General features: G+C 36.2%; 1 protein-coding gene across 1 annotated transcript; it reads left to right on the top strand.

The window, feature by feature from the left end:
* Nucleotides 1-3,916: 3,916 nt before the first annotated feature.
* On the top strand, nucleotides 3,917-4,442 carry LOC109218424 (egg cell-secreted protein 1.1-like). The gene has a single exon (XM_019382788.1). It carries the CDS (start codon nucleotides 3,975-3,977, stop codon nucleotides 4,365-4,367), a length of 393 nt encoding a protein of 130 aa, XP_019238333.1. The 5' UTR covers nucleotides 3,917-3,974; the 3' UTR covers nucleotides 4,368-4,442.
* Nucleotides 4,443-10,386: the final 5,944 nt, after the last annotated feature.

Here is a 10,386-nt window from a genome sequence, read left to right as displayed (position 1 = left end):
TGCACGATTCAAGCAGTTTATCCTCCTTCATATATAACATGCAATTGTTTTTACAAGCATCAATCTTTTGGTAAGAAAGCCCGAGATCTCGAATTACCTTCTTTGTCTCATAATATGAACCTGGCAAGTTAGCTCCATCGGGCAATAATTCATCCTTTAACATTTTCAATAACATTGTAAATGACTCATTACTCCAACGACCAATACTTCTTATGTGAAGCAATTTAATCAAAGTAGAAAGCTTTGAACATTCAGAATTTTGATATAGTTGTTGCTCAAAATCTTCCAATAAGCTGTAAAAAAATTTTGCTTCAATATTCGGTTCTTCTTCAAGAAAGTCATCAGAACCAATGCCCGTAGTGCCTCCATCAATATTAGGATATAAATCACTCAAAATTTCTTGTATTTCATCATCACTCTCACACTCCTCTACTTCGTCATCATCTTCATCTTCACATTCAGATTGTGGCTCACCTAAAACTTCTCCATAATGATACCAAAAAGTATAATTTTGAATTATTCCATATACTTTCAAATGTGCAGCTACAATCTCATGTGTTCCTAAAGTTGTGTTACAGCATTTGACACATGGACATGGTATTTCACACATTTCTCATGTTCTTCTAAAGACATAATCCAAAAAAGTTTGCACCCTATTTAAGTAGGCTTCATCAAGTCTATTGACAACTTGCATCCACTGCTTATTAGGTGCCATAACCTTGGAGATTACATAAGAATCATATTAGAAAAAATATAAAGGACAATGAAAGTACTCTAAGATGCACATAACCTTTTAGGAAAAACGAACTGAGTAGGGAGGAAGAAGCCCGAATTCTAAATTTTGTATCATATAAGCAATATTATCATGACTCGACTAGAAATATAACAAAAGGACTTGATTACCATTTCTCTGCTATCATGACTCATTGCCTAGTACAAATGCACTAAGAAATTAAGACCATAACGGTTGTACAAAAGTAACATGGTATGCACATCACTCTGTCTAAAAAAACAGATACCATAATTCTATTCTAATCACCTCAAATGCAGAACACAAATACACAGTTATTTCTATCATTATGACAAACTTTAAGTAATTGTGGTATGCAAAATATATCCCATAACACGACTAAGAATTGCAATAAGATGCAATACTAATATCCAAATACACATATTTTCTTCTCCTCTGCTTAACATAAAGAAGAAAGTTTCCTGAATTAAGATAAGAGCACTGAAAAACTAAAAGGAACCAAGAATAATTTAAATGCTACAGCAACAAGGCTCTAATGAAAATTCACCCATAGACAATCTAAACAAAATAAAGTAAAGATGTGATTTCTTATATAAAAAATAAACAATTGCACACAAATCCTTGAGAGTTAGAATATTCATGCAAAGTATGGATCTGAGGAGAAACTTCTAATTTGAGTTATGCTGCAATGGACCCAATGTTTGATAATGCTAATAAGTTTATACAACACTAGATGACGTTGTATGACTGCAATACCAAACCTAATTGAAGCTATGTTTTCGCTTACCAGACTTTTCAGTGGCATAACCTATAGTATATGATATGTGCAACAGTTGTGTTGTTGGTCGAATATGCTAGGCTATAATTATTGGTTACTGCATAATTTGATACTTATAACATTAAGTAATGAATCTCGCCTCTTGATTCTGCAAACTCTTTTTTCTCACACAAACAGGTACCTGGGGTGACTTACTTAGGATTAGTTCCATGACTCATAAAAAAGGTTGCAATTCTTGGAGATGATTTAATGGGTTCTGAAATTGCAACTACACTGCTGCTTAGTCAGTGGCGGGACCAAGTTTTTAAAGTAATGGATGCTCCACTACCTTTAACTTAGATTGACCCATATATTATTTATATGTGTACTGTTATTAGGAAATAAGGTTAAAATTTAACTAGAAAAATGTACTAAGGTTATCAGTACAACAGAAATTAGATGCTATTTTTGACTGGTGAATACTTCATTTTTCAGTAATAAACCGATCAAAAGAAAGAAAAAAAAATAAATTAACAAAGGAAAAATAAGAGAGAAATGGTACAAGCAATGTAAAGGAAATAATGAAAAGGGAAATTTGAAAGAATCGACAAAAAAAAAACTTTTTCAATCGGAAAACTGTGCCTCAAACAAGTTTCGTGGGTGCTCATTGTTCTATATTGTGATTATCTTTAATTTACAACAGAATACCCATACTTTAAACCAAAGATAATGGGTGCTGCACCCACACTGCTCCGCCCATGTGCTTAGTCGCTATCCAGTGATCTTGAAAGAGGTTAATGACAAATTCCTCCAACTTGAATAAAACGAGAATTCTTCTTAGGGTAAGTTTTAAAAATAAAAATAGAGAACCATAGTAGAGGAAGAACAAACTTGAAGAACAAACACCAAACAAAGCATAGGCTTTTATAAAAAATTCAAAAAGGGACACCCAAGAAAATGTAATCTGGAAAATAACTGATTGTAAAAAAAAAGTATTGAGTCGTAGCAAACCAATTACTACAAAAAAAAAATTAAATAATCAAGATTTCACAAACCTGCAAAAATGGTTATTGAAAAATATTAAACAAAGGTTAACTCAAAAGATATACAGAGAAAGAAATTGTGCTTACTTGTGATGGATGAGTAGTAGATTTTCAATTTGATATTCTCCCCAAATATGCAAAAAATGAGCTTAGATGACCTATCTTAAGAGAGATAGAAGAAAAACATTGATTTAGTTTCAATACATATACCTTCGCTTATGGAGTTTTAGGAGATTTAGGGTTTAAACTTCTTTGAGGAGTGAGGGAGATAATCCTCGAGAGAAATCGGCAGATTAGGTTTTCTTAAAAGTTAAAATAAATTCTTTTTTATGTTTTATTCCAATTTGGTGTGGCGCCACTTTCTCGCGCGAAAAATGTGCCTAAGTAAGGACCATATATCAGGACTAATTTTATTTCTCTTTAATATTTCAATGAAAAAATATAGATTTAAGGACTAGTGAATTTCTCGTCCTTACTAGTGGTACTTCTAGGGACCAGATTCGTACCTCGTCGCTAAATATTGGTCCCTAAAAAGCCTTTTTCTTGTAGTGATTGTTAGCACTAAACGCGTTATATTTTTAAAATATGGGTTCCGACCTACTATTATTGCAATATTAGTATTTCTTGCAACATAAATATTATGCTCCACTTGAAAATACTGGGCTCAGACAAGGTGGCATGAGACTCTATCCGCCCTTGGATTCGGCCGGCCTTTTCTATCCCATGCATAAAGAGAGCTTAGTGCACTACACCACTCTTTTAATTTAACAACGAGGTGGAGGGATGCTTTACTTCATGTATATATCCATCTTTTTAAAATAATATTCACAAAAAGGAAAAAAGAAAAAAAAACATGCACAATTTCACCTTCAATTATATGGGTGACTCAAGTAAGCTTAGCTCATGCATTGTACTGGGAATACGTTTTAAACATTTGATACTGAAAAGTCTAGCTAATTTGATTAAACAGTACGCCATAATGCATGAACCACGAAATATTATTAATTATTTGATCAAATAGCCATTACTACAATTTGTAATTAAATCAAGCAAACCATCCTAATGTGATTGGTTAATTAACTAAGAATAAGTACAGCTTCAATAGTTATTTTCAGAACTAACGAAAAACCCTTCAGATGCCATTATTTAATAAGTGGACAATTAATCATATCCTAGTCTTTTTCTTTCATTTCATTACAAACATTAATCATTAATTACCCCGTAGATCAGTTATACAAAAAACTCTAATGCATTTGTTTTTTCCACATTAATTTCATAACTCTTCACCTTCCTATCCCTGTAAATTCCGATAGCTCTTCTTCACATATATATAACAGCTCCCACAATTCCTTTCTCCTACGATCATCACACGAAAATATCCCACTCTTTAGTTATTTAGTTATATACTGTAGCTTGTAACAACATGATGAGTCTCACGATCTTTAAAGTTGTACTACTACTTACCCTATTTTCATGGATTAATATACTTCAAGCTCGACCTTTAACCACAACATCAAGTACTACTACTCTTTTGGCACGTTTAAAGCTACAAGATGAAGAAGGTTCGTCGCAGTGTTGGGATTCATTGTTGGAGCTCCAAGCATGCACCGGAGAAATCGTGCTTTTCTTCATTAATGGTGAAACCTACCTCGGTCCAGATTGTTGTGTTGCCATAAGAACTATTGAACGCCAATGTTGGCCGTCCATGCTTGGCTCCATTGGTTTCACTTCCCAAGAAGGGGATATTTTGCATGGATATTGTGATGCTACTGAGTCTTGTTCAATCCCAGAGATACCATCTCCTTTGGCTCCATAGTTTATTAATTTAATCATGCTTTTTTTTTTTTTTTTTTTAATCTATCTCGAGTATTATGAAAGATTAATATATAAAAGCTTTGACATGCTTTATGCTTGAGTTTATTCCACATTTTTTTTTCTTGTCATGTTACTTTGTTTAATTACGAAAGCTAATGGTAGTTTATGACCATTAGCTTACTTGGTCATAAACTTATATTATTTTTCCTGCTTGTATAATTGAAGCAAAATGGTGGAATTTTACATTGAGTTTCAATAAGATCGCTCATCAATAAATTCGATAAATATATATAAACAAAATGGAATGGGATTAACGAGAGGAAATAAGTGGTTCGCCGTAACTTAACAAGTTTGCTTTTGCTAGAATTGTGAATAGAAGATTAAGAAGAAGACATGAGAGAGCATGCAGAGATGAAGGCAACAATGAAGAGAAATTTTCTGTATATGATTGCTGTATTTATACAAGCTACAGTATAACAGACTCACTAATCTCCTTAATAGCCCACTAACTGACTTAGGATAAATAGACTAATCTACCCTTGTCTAACTAACTAACTTCAAGTAATGCCCTTATTCTCAACACTTCCCCTCAAGCTAGGTGGTGTAAACACATCAAACACACCTAGCTTGGAACTTAAGTATTCATGTTGGACTTTGGTTAACCCTTTTGTTAACAGATCTGCCTGCTGCTCTCTTGTGCTGATGTACTCTGTTCTGACTAAGCCCTGTAGAATTTTCTCCCTTATAAAGTGACAATCTATGTCTATGTGTTTTGTTCTTTCTTGAAAGACTGGGTTGGCAACAATTTGTATTGCTGCCTTGTTATCACAATAGATGTCCACATGTAGCTCTACTGCAATCCAAATTTCTTTGATCAGTCCAACTAGCCATACAAGCTCAGCAACAGTAGCTGCTAAACTTCTGTACTCCGCTTCTGCTGAGCTTTTGGAGACAGTTGTTTGCTTCTTTGACTTCCATGAGACCAAGGAGTCTCCTAGTTTGATCAAATATCCTGTTACAGATTTCCTGGAGTTCTGACAAGTAGCCTAGTCTGCATCACAATAGGCTTTTAAGGTTCCTTTACTACTGCTCGACAGTAGAAGTCCCTGTCCTGGATGATTTTTAACATATCTAACAATCCTTGTAGCAACTTCCATATGAGAGTTCTTAGGCTGCTGCATAAATTGACTCAGTGTTTGCACACTGAATGCTAGGTCAGGTCTTGTCATGGTTAGATAGAGTAGTTTCCCTATCAACCTTTGATACGCCCCTGGGTCTGGTAACAACTCATCTAGTTCACTGCTTGTTGTTCCAATGTGATCATCATATTCCTTGGTAGTTAGTTTGGTATTTAGTTCCAAAGGTGTTGCTGCAGGTTTGGCTGCACCAAGTCCAAGTTCTGAGATAAGCTCCAGTGCATATTTTCTTTGATGCATAAGGATACCTTTCTCAGATCTTGCAAATTCTATGCCCAGAAAATACTTCAACTCCCCTAGATCCTTCATCTTGAAAGCCTTCTGCAATGCTGCGTTGGTGTCTTCAATTAGCTTCAGTTGTGAACCAGTAATCAACATGTCATCTACATAAACCAGTACTACTGTTGTACCTTCTATGGTTCTTTTTACAAATAGGGAATAGTCATGCTGACTCTGAATGAAACCAAATGTGCATAAAGCTTCAGTAAGCTTCTCATTCCACTGCCTGGGAGCCTGCTTAAGGCCATATAGGGATTTAATGAGCCTACATACTGGTTGTGACTCCCCCTGGCTCTTGAATCCTGGAGGCAGTTCCATGTAGATTTCATCAAAGAGGTCTCCCTGCAAGAAGGCATTGTACACATCCATTTGGTGAATGTGCCAATGTTGAGCAGCAGCTATTGACAGAATAGTTCTTACTGTCACCATCTTCACCATTGGGGAAAAAGTTTCCTGATAATCAATACCTTCCTTTTGGTTGTAGCCTTTGGCAACTAGTCTTGCCTTGAATCTTTCTATTTCACCTGATGCCTTGTACTTCACTCTATAAACCCACTTACAACCAATAGGAGTCTTACCCTCTGGAAGTGACACAATATCCCAAGTATGATTGCTCTCCAGTGATTCAATCTCAGACTGCATAGCTTCCACCCACCTAGGATATTGACAGGGTTCAGTTAATGTAGTAGGTTCAATTATGGTAGAGAAAGCAGCCAAGTATGACTGATACTTTGGTGACATCTACTATATGACACATAGTTTGCTATGGGATAGTGTACTGAGGTATGCACATTTAGAGACACAAAATCTTTCATCCATATAGGTGGACATTTTTTTCTGGAAGATCTCCTAACCTCTGTTGTAGTGGGTGCCCCAGTGGGTTGAGCTTCTGCAATGTTTGGATGAAAACTTTGATCTTGTGATTGCACTGTGTGGGGTAAAGCAGCCTGCTGAATCTCCTCTGAACTGTCTTCCTGTTGAATTTCCCCTTGAGTCTCCTCAATAGCATCAGTAGTGAGCATATCATCAGTAGAAGGATGAGTACTAATGGAGGTTTGAGACATAGGAGCCATGGCCCCTGGTGCAGGAACATGAATATAGGCTGATTCTGATTGTGGAGCGAAGATAGGAGATTGCTGAGATTTGGAATGTTGAAAGGGAAAGATATCTTCCCTGAATATAACTTCCCTGTTGACAAAGAAAGTATTGTTAGCTAGATTTAAAAGAATGTATCCTTTTTGTATGCCAGAATAGCCCATTAGTACTGCTGGTATTGCCCTGCTCATAAATTTGTCCTTCTCCTGCATATTTTTTACATAGCACAGACACCCCAGAACTCTTAAATATTGTAGTGAAGGACTTCTGTTGTATAACTTCTCAAAAGGAGTTAATCCGCTTAGAACTGGAGTAGGCATCCTATTTATGATATACACAACATTTAACACACAGTGACCCCAATACTTGAGAGGGATATGAGCTTGGAATCTCGTAGCTCTGGCAACTTCTAGGATGTGTCTATGCTTCCTTTCAGCTACTCCATTTTGCTGAGGGGTATAGACACATGTTATTTGATGAGTTATCCCAAACTCTTTGAACAAACTTGCACATATTGAGTTAGTAAATTCTGTGCCATTGTCAGTTCTGATTACTTTAACACTACCGAACTGATTCTTCACATAGAGCAGAAAATATTTCAGCACAACACACACATCTAACTTTAGTTTCAAAAGAAACAACCAGGTCATTCTGGAAAAATCATCCACCAAGGTTAAGAAATATCTATTTCCATCAAAAGTTGATACCCTATAGGGGCCCCATACATCAGCATGTAGTAATTCAAAATAATGAGTACTTTTAATATTGCTACTAGGAAATGGAAGTCTAGCGTGCTTAGCTAAGGGGCACACATGACAGTTTTTCACTATATTGACACAATTGTCATGTTTTATTGTGAATAGCTTCTTCAGAATCATAGGAGGCACATGTCCAAATCTTCTATGACATAAGCTGATGTTGTCTTCTCCTTTATTCTTCAAGTCTATATCAACACTTTCAGATTTATTGACTGCCAAGGCCTTTTCAGTATAATTCTTAGCTTCCTGTGGTCTTAGGATGTATAGTCCTTCTATTTCTTTACCAATCTCCTTCACCTTCCCATTGTAAAGATCCTGAAATAGGCAAAAATCAGGATAAAATGCAATACAACACTGCAAATCCTTGGTTAGCTTTGACACTGAGAGCAGATTGTATCTGAACTGTGGAACATATAGAACATTCCTAATTATGCTCCTTGCTGAGATTGGACAAGTACCAATATGTGTAACTAAGGCCACATATCCATTAGGTAAGTGTACCTTTCTAGGACTATTAGATTTAACTTCTTCAATAGTGGATAATGCTCTAAGATCAGATACCATATGGTTAGTAGCCCCTGTGTCAATTATCCATGCTCGGGAAGGTTTATTGGCAGTATCTACTAGAAAGGCATTACTGATACCTGTTGCACTAGTCATATTTGCAGAAGCAGATGTTCCTGATCTTTTGCTTACTATGTGCAGTATTTGCTCATACTGTTCCTTTGTGAAAGAGCAAGCTATAGGCTGTTGAAAATTGCTGCTGGTACTTGGAGGTTGTCTCTGCATCATTGTTTGTGGTTGAGTCTGCATTAGCTGGTTCTGCATCTGTGGATAGACCTGAGGCTGCATAAAATTGTTCTGATTTGGCTCATTTGCTACAACATTATATGAAGATGCTCCCCTTTCTTCTTGGACTTGGAGCCTTGTGGATAACCAACGAGTTTCCAGCAGTTTTCTTTACTATGACCTTTCTTTCTACAGTATTCACAGAATTCATTGTTGTTTCTCCTTGGCTTTTGATAATTCCCAGTTTGTTGAAAATTGTTGGACTGAAAGTTATTAGGTTGAAAAGTTGGTTGAAAACCACCGGATCTTGTGGTAAGCAGTGCAGTTGACTCATAATTTTCAGGCATAGGATTAGACTGTAAACTTAGATTCACTGCTGTAGCAGCTATGGATTTTTGACTCTCATCACTCATAATCATAGAGTAAGCCTTATTGACTAAAGCTAAAGGATACATCATTAGAATTTGACTTCTAGCCTAGAGATAAGACTCATTTAATCACATCAGAAATTGATATAGTTTCTGCCTTTTCATATGATTCACATAATCCCTAGACTTTTCACAGTCGCATGGAGCTGGGATTAGTGCTTCAAACTCATCCCAAAGATCTTTCAATTTTGTGTAATACTCAGAAACAGAAGATGTACCTTGATACAGTGTTGCAATCTCCATATGTAGGTTGAATGATCGAGAGCCATCAACTTTGTTAAACTTCTCACGAAGATCTTCCCACACTGCCTGTGCATCAGATCCATATACTACTCCTCCAAACAACTGTGGAGTTACAGCATTCATAAGCCAGGAAAGTACTATTGCATTACACCTTTCCCATTGCTCCCACAGATTTTTATGAAATTTCTCCTTTTTCCATGTTCCTTCTACAAGCCCTAGCTTGTTCCTTCCGCGTAAAGCTATTCTCATCGAACGATTCCACAGAGTATAATTGGTCGTACCAGTTAACTGAAAAGATTTGAGTTGTGCTCCACTTGTATCTGAAGGTCCGAGATACAGAGGATGATTATGCGGCAAGTCAACTCCAAATTCATCGCAAGCTTGAGTACCAACACCAGATCTACTTGTTCCTGTAGCTCTAACTCCAATTACTCCAGGATTTACAGGTGTATCTGTAGATGTGTCTCCCATGGCTGCTTTGCTTCGATTGCTTGAATTTTTGAGGAATTGATTCCTTCGAATTCTGAATTCAATTACTCTGTTCCAGCTTCGACGGACAGCTTAGATCAATCTCTAGCCCCGCTCTGATACCATGCTAGAATTGTGAATAGAAGATTAAGAAGAAGAGATGAGAGAGCATGCAGAGATGAAGGCAACAATGGAGAGAAATTTTCTGTATATAATTTTTATGTACAAAGCTGTATTTATACATGCTACAGTATAACCGACTCACTAATCTCCTTAACAGCCCACTAACTGACTTAGGATAAATAGACTAATCTACCCTTGTCTAACTAACTAACTTCAAGTAATGCCCTTATTCTCAACAACTTTCTTCGTTATTTTGACATAATGAGAAGAAAAGAGTATAGTGAAAGATTAATTTGGAAAAGAATATAAACTTCCATTAATTAGTTTTTAGGCGAAATACATAAAGCGCCCCTCCAAGTTGTCCACAACGGTCAGCCAGACACCTTAATTGGCCCCTTTATCATTTAAACACTTCAAGTGACTGTTAAGTAAATCAAATAAACACCCGAGTGCAGCAGAGCAGATGTGTGAGTTACACTTGTCAATTACATGTCAAATGAGCCAATCGATAAAGGACACGTGTAGTTTGTATTAAAAATTTAATTTTTATAATTAACCAAAAATGAAAATACATTTAAAGAAGAAAAAAGTCCTTTTCTCACATTTTTAACAAATCAGCGTCATTTATTCCTTTCCCCCCC

The sequence above is a fragment of the Nicotiana attenuata genome, unplaced genomic scaffold, assembly GCF_001879085.1.
Source record: "Nicotiana attenuata strain UT unplaced genomic scaffold, NIATTr2, whole genome shotgun sequence".
Taxonomy (NCBI): Eukaryota; Viridiplantae; Streptophyta; class Magnoliopsida; order Solanales; family Solanaceae; genus Nicotiana; species Nicotiana attenuata.
This window is presented reverse-complemented; position numbering and strand designations above follow the sequence as displayed.

Excerpts from the sequence above, each read along its gene's own strand:
- LOC109218424 (XM_019382788.1), top strand. The coding sequence starts at position 3,975 with ATGATGAGTCTCACGATCTTTAAAGTTGTACTACTACTTACCCTATTT.